The 12,039-nt window shown below is 33.7% G+C and overlaps 2 protein-coding genes across 2 annotated transcripts; both read left to right on the top strand.

The window, feature by feature from the left end:
* The first annotated feature begins 316 nt into the window (after nt 1-316).
* Nucleotides 317-3,756, top strand: LOC103484009 (probable aminotransferase ACS12). The gene is made up of 4 exons (XM_008440897.3): nt 317-956; nt 1,059-1,193; nt 1,867-2,027; nt 2,140-3,756. Exons 1-4 carry the CDS (start codon nt 576-578, stop codon nt 2,993-2,995), a joined length of 1,533 nt encoding a protein of 510 aa, XP_008439119.1. The 5' UTR covers nt 317-575; the 3' UTR covers nt 2,996-3,756.
* A 1,598-nt stretch (nt 3,757-5,354) lies between these two features.
* Nucleotides 5,355-8,571, top strand: LOC103484008 (pentatricopeptide repeat-containing protein At5g12100, mitochondrial). Its single transcript, XM_008440896.3, has one exon. The coding sequence runs from the start codon at nt 5,475-5,477 to the stop codon at nt 7,941-7,943; it is 2,469 nt and encodes an 822-aa protein (XP_008439118.1). The 5' UTR covers nt 5,355-5,474; the 3' UTR covers nt 7,944-8,571.
* Nucleotides 8,572-12,039: the final 3,468 nt, after the last annotated feature.

The raw sequence follows: 12,039 nt of genomic DNA, 5'->3' as shown, positions 1-12,039 counted from the left end.
ATTTTTCGGATAGTGCAAGGAGTGTTTTATTTCCATCACCAAAATAAAAGTCAAAAAAAGGAAAAGGGAAAAGAAAAGCGCCCTTTCCCGTGATTAAGTGGTAAGCCCATATACATTAGAATCTGAATTATGGTGAATTAGAATGTCAAGTGGTAGGTAAGTATTTTTGTTAAAAGAAAAGGAAAGAAAAGAAAAGAAAAGAAAAGAAAAGGAAAGAAAATTAGAAGGGTATTTCAGTCATATAGTTTGATCCCATCCCATGATCCATATTCAGAGGTTCCCTCGCATTCTCGCCTTACAATTCACTTCAAAAAGAATAATAATAACAACATTTATAAAATCATAATAAACAAAAAAAAAAAAAAAAAAAAATTAAAGCAAAGACGGAAGGCAAAATTGAGTTTTGGGTCACACCATTGCCATCTGCCAAATCCATACCCCAAATTGAAAGCTCCACCACTCCCTCCCTCGCCGGTCCTCCACATCCATCTCCGGCCAACCATATACCATCTACAGCTCCAACTCAGATTCCTTATTCTCAACATCGAACCTGAACCTGCGGCGGAGCCACCGCCATGAGGCTTGTAGTGCCTCTGCAAGGCGTAGTCCAAGGCCGTGGAGGTCTCCTATTAGGCTCTCTCATTCCCTGTGCTCTCTTCTACTTCCTCCAACTTTATCTCAAGCGAAACCGTTCACCCAACTCCGATTCCTCCTCGAATCCTCCGTCCCATTCTCACTCTTCTCCTAACCTCGTCGACCTCCACCGCTCCTCCTCCCGCTCCAATTTACTGGCTCGTGGATCCACTGGACGGCCTCGCCTTTCTTCTCGAGCTAGTTTCATTGCTAAACCCAATAACTCCCCCTACTATATTGGATTGGATCGCGTTCGGGAGGATCCTTACGATAGGTTGGATAATCCGAATGGGATTATTCAGCTTGGCTTGTCCGAGAACAGGGTACTCTTTTTGTGTTTCTGATTTTAACTCTTTTATTTCTTCAATTCGGAATTTGTTTCTTTTTCTAAAACACTCTGTTATTTTTGTTTCTTGTGGGTGAAGTTGTGCTTTGATTTACTTGAGAAATGGATATCGGAGAATTATACTGGTTCCATAAATGGAGGCAATAGCGTTGAGTTGAATATTACGGGGATAGCCACTTATCAGCCTTTCGATGGATTGTGGGAGCTTAAAATGGTACTTAATATTTAATATTTTGTTTTTCTTTTCCATCCATTCTTTTGGTGGAAACACATATTTCCTCTAAATTATTGGTTCTGTGATGTTGGGTTGTTAGGTTGAGGAGTGAATGGGAATGTAATTTGACTTGCGTAAGTGTTTTGAAAATTATATTATAATGTCGCTGTTTGTGTTTAATCTAAAGCTGATGAACCAAAACTCGTCCGTAAAATGCAATACATGCTATTCATATTGTCGATCTCATGTTTTGTTTCCTCATATACCTGCATTGCTGTTTAAAGGGCTTTGAAGGGCTCAATGTAATGAAAGTTGAAAGTTTAAACTGATGTGTTTTAGGCTGAGATTAATAAAAGTTTTGAACTTAAACCATATTGCTTTCTTTCTTTATCAATCGTCTTATTTTTAACTAAGATTTATTGATAATTATTCTTACGATTGTTTATGTATCCAACTTTTCTGTTTTCGCTTTGTTTCTTTTGTCTTTTTGCCTTATTCAAGAAGTGGGTTGCTCGTTGCTGTCTGCCATTCCTTAGACATGTTCAATTACCTTTTTCTGTTTGTTATTTTGTGTGTGTGCATATGAATATTGCTTTTGTTGTATTACCTTCTTAGCAAGTTAGCATTCAGTTCCATCCAGGCTCTTGTCTAACAAACAATTCAATTATTGTAGGCGATGGCAGGTTTCATGTCTCAGGTAATGGGTGGTGGAGTTTCTTTTGATCCATCACAATTATTGTTAACATCTGGTGCGACTGCGGCAGTTGAGGTACTCTGTTTCTGCTTAGCGGACCCTGGAAATGCATTTCTTGTCCCAACTCCTTATTATCCTGGGTTAGTATCTCCTATTTTAGTATCCAAGTTTTTTTTATAAGAAAACGTTGCATCACAAAAGGAGTCTAGCTACCTAAGTATGTGATTGTTTAATTAGAAAAGTCACCTGCAGCTTTGATAGAGATATGAAGTGGAGAACTGGAGTGGATTTAATACCGGTTCACTGTCGCAGTGCTGACAACTTTAATTTGAACATCACCGTTCTCGAGCAGGCATTCAACCAAGCCAGGAAACGAGGAGTCAAAGTTCGTGGAATTCTCCTATCTAATCCTGCAAATCCTGTTGGCAACATGTTGCCCCGAGAAATGCTATACAGTATTTTGGATTTTGCTCAAGAGAAGAACGTCCATGTTGTATCTGATGAGATATTTGCAGGGTCAGTTTATGGAAATGATGAGTTTGTGAGTATGGCTGAAATTATTGATTCGGAAGATATTGACAAGAATAGGGTTCATATTGTGTATGGCCTGTCAAAAGACCTCTCTCTTCCTGGCTTTAGAGTTGGTGTTATCTATTCACAAAATGAAAATGTTTTGGCTGCTGCTAGGAAAATGACAAGATTTTGCCCAATTTCCGCTCCAACCCAGCGGCTTGTAACCTTGATGCTTTCGGACAGAACCTTTATCAATGAATACTTGGAGACAAGCAAAAAGCGAATTCGTGAGATGTATGTTCTTTTTGTGGCTGGTCTGAAACAGTTGGGAATTAAGTGTGCAAAGAGCAGTGCTGGTTTCTTCTGTTGGGCTGATATGAGTGGACTGATGAATTCTTATAGTGAGAAAGGGGAGCTTGAATTATGGGAGAAGCTGCTCAATGTAGCTAAAATTAATGCAACTCCTGGATCTGCTTGTCATTGCATAGAACCCGGATGGTTTAGATGTTGTTTTACTACGCTTTCTCGAGAAGATCTATTGATAGTTATTGAAAGGATTAAAAAAATTGCTGTTACTTCCAAGTCTCCCAGCTGAGTTCTCATTTTGGAAGCAGAAGTTTGAAGGACCAAATTTCTTTCAGGTTTCGTTTCGAGAGCCTAAACTAATATCACTGATTTGTTCATATTGTGCGTCTTTTATTCCAATTCTCTTGCCCAGGAAATGTTTGATGATGTTAGTTCGGTGGAAGTTGCAATGTTGTTTGAAATGCTGAGTGCCAAGAACTTGGAAAGTTGAGACATACCCTCCATGATTGAACGGAGTAAGGTGAAAAACACCCATAAAATGTCTTTTCTTCCTGATCTTTGAGTCATGGCTTGTGTTCTCCTCTGCATTTCTTCCAACAGTTTCCTGCTAGGCTCGTTTTCCATGACATACTTGAGATGCCTTTTGAAATTACCAATGACATGATTTTATTTCGCTTTTGATGGGAGCAAATAAGCTTCATTTCATAGCTTCCCATAAGGAAAGCCAGAAACTGAGTTGAAACGTTGAAGAACAAAAGCTGCTGCTCTCTTCCAATTGGTTTAAACATGGGGATAGGACATCTGTGTTTGATTTTGATTATAACACCGTTAGACTACAGAAATCTTAGTTAGTTGGCCGTAATGTTTTGTTGTAAGTTGGGATGGACAGATTGAGTCTCTTTTTTTAGTTGCAAATTTTATTCTTTTTCTTAACCATGATGTATTCTTTCTAATGTAGGGTTCTGGGGGTAGGATAATTCATATGGTATTGTAATTATTTCAAGTTGTAACTTTGTTTCTTTCTTATAAATATTTCATTGGTAGATGAAATTGGGACCTGAACTATTATTACGTGTGCTCATAAATCATAAAACAGGTTGAAGTTAAAGGATTGGATTGCGTATAAATCAATAAATAAGTTCATTTTCTCAAAACAAGAAAAAAAAAACTTCTTAGCTCAGGTAAAAAGTTCCAAAACTCTTTCGAAAGCTAATCTTTCGCATGACATAACCCTATCACTCGATCTTCTTCTACTCCTTCATGCCCGATCTCCTTCTTGCATCGACCCAAAGAAATGCACACCAAAGACCATACCTTTTGCAATCAACAAACAGAAGCAAATATATGTTAGTTTTGGTTGGAAAATGTTTTGTTAAAAAAAAATTCATAAATATCATTCAATTTTTTTTATAAAAAAAATACTTTAATCAATTTAATCTTTACACCAAAATTTTTTAGCATTCAAAATAAAAACTAAAATTTTAAGTTAAAACAATAGTTCAAATTTACATATATGTAAATATTTCTATTGATATTTTCACACTACAAATCACAAAAAATGAAAATCGAAATAACACTCGTGTAAATATAATATAAGTAATACATGTTTTACTTATTTAAAAGTAATAAAATATTTATTTATGGACTTAATTTTAATTTTTAATATAATGTTTCAATAACTTTTCATAAATATCCATCGAAACCAAATTTCTATAAAATTAATCTTTCATAAATCCATCCACATTAATATTTTAAACGTTGATTAAAACATAGAGTTCAATAAAATCTCACAAAATAATTCCAAAATAAAATTTTCTACTTAAAACATACTAAAATAATAAATAGTCAAATATACAAAAACTCACACCGATAAATCTATCATACTAAATGATCACATACATTTTTTTGTTTTTTTATTTAGTAGTTAATTACAACAATTACCTATTGAGATTGATTGCATATGTGATCTATCACATGTATTAGTAGTTAAATAGATTTAAAATTATAGTTTTAACTTAAAATAGATTTGGTTGGTGGGAAATTAGTGTAAACTTTAGATTATTGAACCTGTTTTTTAGACTTCTTTTAAACTGAAGGGTATTTATGAAACTTTTCAATAGTTTAGAGATATTTTTGAAACAAAAATTTAACTATTTAAATAAAAAAGTAACAAATATATTTTAATCTTTTTAAAATATAAAGTCATTTGATAAAGTTTAGAGATATTTTTGACATGTTTTTTAATTTGACAAATAATAAACTAGCCTAAATTTTCATTTTTGCAATTATTATCACCTTATTTGCCAAATAATAAATATATTTATCAAATTCAATCCAAAGGTTGAGTTGGTATTGGAGTTTTTTTATTTAAAATTTCGTTCTAAAAATAACTAAAATGATAATATGTACGATTTTTATTTAATTACTTTAATATGAACTCAATTCCAATTAATATTATATTTGTTTTGAAAGTGCTAAAAAATTATTATAAAGTTATATATATTTATGTTTACATTAAAAAGAAAAAGTAACCTAGAGGGACTGACCCTTCGTTAATTCGTTCGTTCTTCACTCTTTTTCTAATTTCCTCTACTTCGTGATCTCCCATCATTGTAGCGGGGGACTCACAGTTGCACATCGCCACCACAACGTAAGTCTTCTTTTTCCCTTCTTCTTTTCTGCAGATATGTAAGTATGCTTCCATTTGCAAACTGGGTACTATCGCATTAGCAAAATTTTTAAACCAACTGCTTCAGTTTTAGCTAAAAATGGGAAGCCATGGATATTACTTACCTAGAATTACTATCACTAGACGATTCGGAACACACCCTTTTATTTTTATTCCCAGCTCGCAACCATTTTCCTCCGATTCTACTTCTACCCCGAACCAGAACAATCCCAATCAAGTTGAACAGGTTTCTAGTCTTCAGGAAGTGACATTGAGCACCACCAACAACCAACATTCTAACCCTTTAGAACCTTTGTGCCTTGAGTTAGTTCAAAAGCTTCGGGTTTTACTTCAACAGGGGCGTACCTGTGCTGCTGAGAGCCTTATTAAGTCGGTAATTCTCTCCAAATCTCCCTTTTCATCACCTTCTGATCTCATTCCGCTTTTTTCTGTCCATTCTCCATCCTTGAATCATGTTTTTTCAAAGACGTTGTTTATGGCGTTTTTGGATCTCAAAATGACTGATGATGCTATAAGATTATGCACCTCAATGAAGAAAAATGGTGTTGTTCCTGCCGTGGGTACCCTTAATTTTTTATTTAAACTTTTAATGTCTTCAAAAGAGTTTAAGAAAACGCTTGACTTCTTTTCTGAACTTGTTGAATCTGGTATTCAACCAGATAGGTTCATGTATGGTAAGGCAGTTGAGGCGGCGATAAAACTAGGGAAGATGAATAAAGCATGTCATCTGGTGTGTTGCATGAAGAAGAAAGGGATTAATCCTACTTTTTTTGTTTATAATGTGATAATTTCTGGCTTTTGCAAAGAGAAGAAAATGGTGGATGCACAGAAGATATTTGATGAAATGATCACCAAAAACATGTCCCCGAATTTGGTTACTTATAATACAATTATCAATGGATATTGTAAGGCGGGAAAACTGGATAAAGCTTTTAGTTTGAAGGAGAGGATGAAGCTTGAAAATTTGGGACCTAATCTTGTAACATACAACTCTTTGCTAAGTGGGCTCTGTAAGGCAAGGGAGATGGAGGAAGCCAAAAAGTTATTGCTTGAGATGGAAACTTATGGGTTTGCACCAGATGGATTTACCTATAGCATACTTTTTGATGGGTATCTGAGGTCTGGCGACGGTGAAGCCTCAGTAGTTCTGTTTGAAGAAGCAGTTAAAAAAGGGGTGAGAATAAATGAATACACTTTTTGTATTTTGTTGAATGGGTTATGTAAAGATGGTAAGACAGAAAAAGCTGAGGAAATTTTGACGAAGTTAATGATGAATGGATTGGTTCCGAATGAAATAATTTTTAATGTACTAGTGGATGGGTACTGCCGAAAAGGAAATATTGATGGTGCTATATCAATCATCCAAAGGATGGAAAATCAAGGCTTAACACCCAATTGCATCACTTTTAATTCGTTGATCCATAAATTTTGTGAAATAAAAGAGATGGACAAGGCAGAAGAATGGTTGAGAAAGATGATAGAGAGGGAAGTTTGCCCTAGCATTGAAACCTATAACACCCTTCTTGATGGTTATGGACGGATGCATCTTTTTGATAGATGTTTCCAAGTTCTCGAAGAAATGGAAAGTAAAGGGATAAAGCCAAATGTTGTAAGCTATGGAACTCTCATTAATTGTCTCTGCAAGGTTGGTAGATTTATTGAAGCTGAAGCAGTTTTTGCTGATATGGATGGAAAAGGAGTTTTTCCAAATGCTCAAATTTATAATATGCTGATTGATTGTAATTGCACATCAGGGAAGATGCAAGATGCTTTCAAGACTTTTGATGAAATGATTGATAGGGACATCACCCCAACCCTTGCAACATACAATTCACTCATCAATGGATTGTGCAAGAAAGGGAGGATGATTGAAGCAGAAGAGTTAGCCAACCAAATTACAAACAGTGGTCTTACACCTGATGTGATCACATACAACTCCCTTATCTCTGGTTATTGTAGTTCTGGGAACCCTCAAAAAGGGCTTGAGTTATATGAAACTATGAAAAAGCAAGGCATCAATCCTACATTAAAAACCTATCATCTTTTAATATCTGGATGTAGCAAGGTTGGTCTAGATACTATGGAGAAACTGTTCAATGAAATGTTACACACGGATCTTGCTCCAGATAGAGTTGTATATAAGGAACTGATTTTTTGCTATGTAGAAAACGGAGATGTTCAAAGGGCATTTGTTTTGTACAATAAGATGATAGTTGAAGGAGTCCTACTAGACAAGATAACTTATAACAGCTTAATTTTAGGATGCTCCAGAGGTGGTAAGGTTACAGAAGTAAGGAAACTTGTCGAGGATATGAAGGCTAGAGGGTTGACTCCTAAGACTGACACTTACAATATCTTAGTTAAGGGATTTTGTGAATTTGGTGATTATATTGAGGCACATGCGTGGTATAAAGAGATGTCTGAAAAGAAATTTTTGTTAAATTCCTCCGTTTGCAATCAACTCATTGATGGTCTGAAAAGAGAGGGGAGGTTTCAGGAAGCGCGACTTATTTTGTCTGAGACAGACGTCAAGGGACTGAATGTCTGAAATTTGAGTAATGAGCCTTCTGCATCTATGACTATGACTATGTGTAACAACTCTCAACTGAGAGTTAGCACTTGGATTACTTGGGTAAAATACAGTGGGCTCCTTTCCGGATGGAGTTTCTCTCCAAGTGCAGTACCAAAATATCGTACCAAAAAACACAAGTCCCACAACACAAAAGTAATATATAACACAGTACACGTCACCCAACCCTACTTAATTCTAGTTAGGTGAATTCCCCGAACTACCCCTTCTCACATATGTATGTATGATGGGTGGTCAAACACTACGTAGTTGAAACCTTGCTTTAAAGAACCTGTGAACACATACGGCTATCACTGCGTTGAAATGTGTTTCTACAGGATTATGGTGCCATGGTTCATGGCCAGTCCCACAGTCCAACGTTTTATATCTGATGACACAGCTGCCGAGTGTCTTGGTAAGCAGGGTCCCTCTTCTTAGCTTTGTTTTTGTACTGATTCATTAACCTTATCATTTATTTTTTCTGTGATTCAGACAAATGAGCTGTATAGAATTCTGACATATTACTTGCTGTATGCTTGGGTAAGGCCATATGTCTTATGTTACATGGCTTGGTTACTAATTGATTCATGTTCATTCTACATCAAAAGGATGTTCCGTGCTGTATTGTGTCATTTCTCAATTCATTTACCTTATTCTTTAAAACCAGCTCGTAGATTGATTAGTGATACCTTTAACCCATCATGCATCTATCTTAAAACACTGGTTATTTGTCAAATCCCTTTTATCTCAAATTGGATATCTTTGATGTAATCTAGGTAATGGAGTTTCCCCCTTATTTCATTTATCAAAGAAATGTTTTCCAATAAAAAAATGTTGTGGCTGCAACAGAGTACAATAACATTCACTCGAGGAGCATCTTTCAAGCATTTAGTAAAATTTGATTTGCTGTAGTGTTTGATCTTAAAAGGAGTACAGTGATTTCTTGACCGTAAAGATTATAGTCTTGAAGTTAAAGTTGATTACTTGTGAGCAAGAGCATGGTGAGAAACTTGGATTTAGATAATGGATAAAGGTAGGGGTACATGGTTAGGTGGGGCTGGGTTGAGGATGTTTTTTTGACCAATCCAAAAATTCGGGATGTTGACAACCCAAAATACCTAAATAAAGTCTCCAACCCAACCCTTAAATTTGGGTTGGGTTGTCCGGTTATAGCTTATTTTTTCTTTTTAATTTCAAATTTGAGTTCATCAATAAAATATAAAAAAAACTCATTAAATTCAAATATAAAATAGCGGAATTGTCAAAAATGAAAAATTTTACAAAATATATACAAAATATAAAAAAATTTCAGATACTATCAATCATTGATAGACACAGATACGTTTCTATCATGTCAATACCATTGATAGACAATGATAAAAGTTTATCCGTGTTTATTATTGATATAATTCAAAATTTTGTTATATTTTATAAGTATTTTAGTTTATTTTTTAATATTTGAAAATGTTTTTAAAATATCAAATATGTACGATATTTAATACATTTTAAAGACAAACATCATAACAATTCTAAAAAAATATATTAAAAATTCACAAATATATCAATCAAAATTAGTCAATCTTTGAATAAAGAAAAATGAATATATATATTTTTATCGATATATATGTAATTCGAGTTTGGTTGGATCAATCCAAATTTCTTTTTAACCAACCTGTCATCCGTTTAACCCAACCCAACCCTACATTTTGTCTACCCTACATTTTGGGTTGAGACATTTGGAATATGAAGTTTGAGTATTAAGAGATATGAGCAGCGAAAGTGTCATGAAATGAAATTGACTGAAGGCTGTTTTGCTTTGAAATATTGGACCTACTCTACTTCTGCCATTTTTCAATTGCTCTTTAATTACTTGAAATATGTGTGAATTGACTTAAAAAAGATAAAAATGTTTCTACATGCAGTAAAGTAATTTATGCACTTAGAAACACCGTTAATTTTTCTACACAAATCATATTCCCAGTTATTTAGGCTTCTAAATGTTGATAAGCTTTATCAATTAGTTTTGTTTTTCAGGTGGAACTAATCTGCAATGAGTTTACAAAACCACAGAATAGAGACGGAAAACAACGGAACGATCACCATTTAACCATTTAAACATAATAACATAGCATATTAAAAATACTATCAATGTATCAACAAGATTTAAATGTACCCTCCGCCAAGACACTCAACATCACTCACCCAAACTTAAGGAAAAAAATGTGTGATAAAAAAATCTAGCTTCGTCTTTAAACTTCAGACTTCAAAGAACGTGGTGCTTACCCTTATTCAGTCCTCAATATTGCTTGCCATAATAGTAGGATTCAAGAATGTTGAAGTGTTTACCAAATAAATGAATAACAAATTAATGTATCATTTAATAATGTGTCAAATTATGAATGAGAATAATAGTTATGAAACTTTTTAGAGTTAGGGGGTTTATAAAGAGATCAAAGAACAATGATTTTGTGGAACATAATGTATCTACTTCAATATAAAATGAGGATGACATTAATTGTATGCATATGACCTATGATTATAACTGGAAATAGAAATTAGGTGTGATATTTTTTATAATTATGTTCAAAATTAGTGTGTTTGATAGTATGGTTTTCCATCTCAAAACCTATTGACAATGAAAAGAGTAGTCGATCTATCTTAATTATAAGAAATGTGAGTCTTCTTGGTTTTTTCTATTTGGGACTCTTAACATCTAACACAATGTTCATCTTGGTCAAACTTTCATCGTCAAAATAAAACAAAATCATATAGTTTGGATGTTAGATCAAAAGATTTTTTTTCTTACACTATATACAACAATTCTGAAAACGGAAAAAGCCTACACTCACAATAAAATAAAAAAAAATGTCCCGTCAACAACATGGGTAATATATTTGGTATACGATCGTTATATTCAGCTATTGTTTAGTACACGATCGTTTAGATTTGATCGTGTGTGTAGATTTTTTTACACGATCATTTGTTTTTTCAAGATTCTTTATACACGATCGTTTAAATTTGACTAAATAATTTTTTTCAATTCTTTTGGTACATGATTGTTTGAATTTGTCTACACGATCATTTATCTTTTTTACACGATCATTTAGATTGGGGTATTCTAAAAGATTTTTTTCAAGATTCTTTATACACGATGTTTTAGATTTTACTATTTTTTGTATACGATTGTTAAAAAAGATGAAAAGAAGAAAAATGATGGAAAGAAATCGTAGTAGACAAAAAAAAAAAAAAAGACAATAGAAGAAATTTTAGGGCTAACTTGGAATATTTAAAAAATAGCTAGCTTCATAGGCTTCGTTTTGCGGCTGTAAATATTTTAGTGGTTTGTTATATTTATAAAAAAATTTCTAATTATAATATTGTTGAATAAGAAATTTTGTAACCAATTACAAATCGACATGTCATTTACTAAAATAATTGTATTTGAGATTAAGTAAAAATTGGCATGTGTCTCAAATTAAATTTAAAGACAAATTGGACAATTGGATCAAATTAATTATTTTGGTTCAATTAAATATTATTTACTTGGTTAAAATTTAATTAAGCAAAAAAAATAAGCTTAATTTAGGGCAAAATTAAATATGACCAAAATCCTTGCCCAAGGTATAGTCCATGGATCAGAACAGGCTCAAGTCTATAAAAGCTTACTAGAGAACTCTGTAAATAGAGGACTTCTCTTCATTTGGAGGAAAATTTTTTAAGCTAGAAGGTCTAGAGAGAATTCTTCCAAGAGATAGAAGACTCTTCAACTCCTGAAGTCGAACACACTCGAAGATCGAGCTCTTTTGAAGATACAAGCTTTCTTCCAATACTCTAACTTCAAGCTAACTTCAACAACACTCTCAAAGATTGAAACTCCTTCGAAGATACAAGCTTTCTTCCAAGACTCCAATTTCAAAAACATCACGTGCTTCGCTTCCTCAAATCAAGCGTAAGCATTTAGTCGAGAGAGAATCAAATGATCAAATTTTAGATATCGAACCACATCACATCAAATCAACATAAATACAACATCAACACAAGTTCAACTCCACGAATCAAATTTCTTCGAAAATAT

This window comes from Cucumis melo, chromosome 6, assembly GCF_025177605.1.
Source record: "Cucumis melo cultivar AY chromosome 6, USDA_Cmelo_AY_1.0, whole genome shotgun sequence".
In the NCBI taxonomy this organism is placed as follows: domain Eukaryota; kingdom Viridiplantae; phylum Streptophyta; class Magnoliopsida; order Cucurbitales; family Cucurbitaceae; genus Cucumis; species Cucumis melo.
This window is presented reverse-complemented; position numbering and strand designations above follow the sequence as displayed.

Excerpts from the sequence above, each read along its gene's own strand:
- LOC103484008 (XM_008440896.3), top strand. The coding sequence starts at position 5,475 with ATGGGAAGCCATGGATATTACTTACCTAGAATTACTATCACTAGACGA.
- LOC103484009 (XM_008440897.3), top strand. The coding sequence starts at position 576 with ATGAGGCTTGTAGTGCCTCTGCAAGGCGTAGTCCAAGGCCGTGGAGGT. Across the intron at positions 957-1,058 it reads TTGGCTTGTCCGAGAACAGG|TTGTGCTTTGATTTACTTGA; the intron begins GTACTCTTTTTG and ends TTGTGGGTGAAG. Across the intron at positions 2,028-2,139 it reads CCAACTCCTTATTATCCTGG|CTTTGATAGAGATATGAAGT; the intron begins GTTAGTATCTCC and ends AGTCACCTGCAG.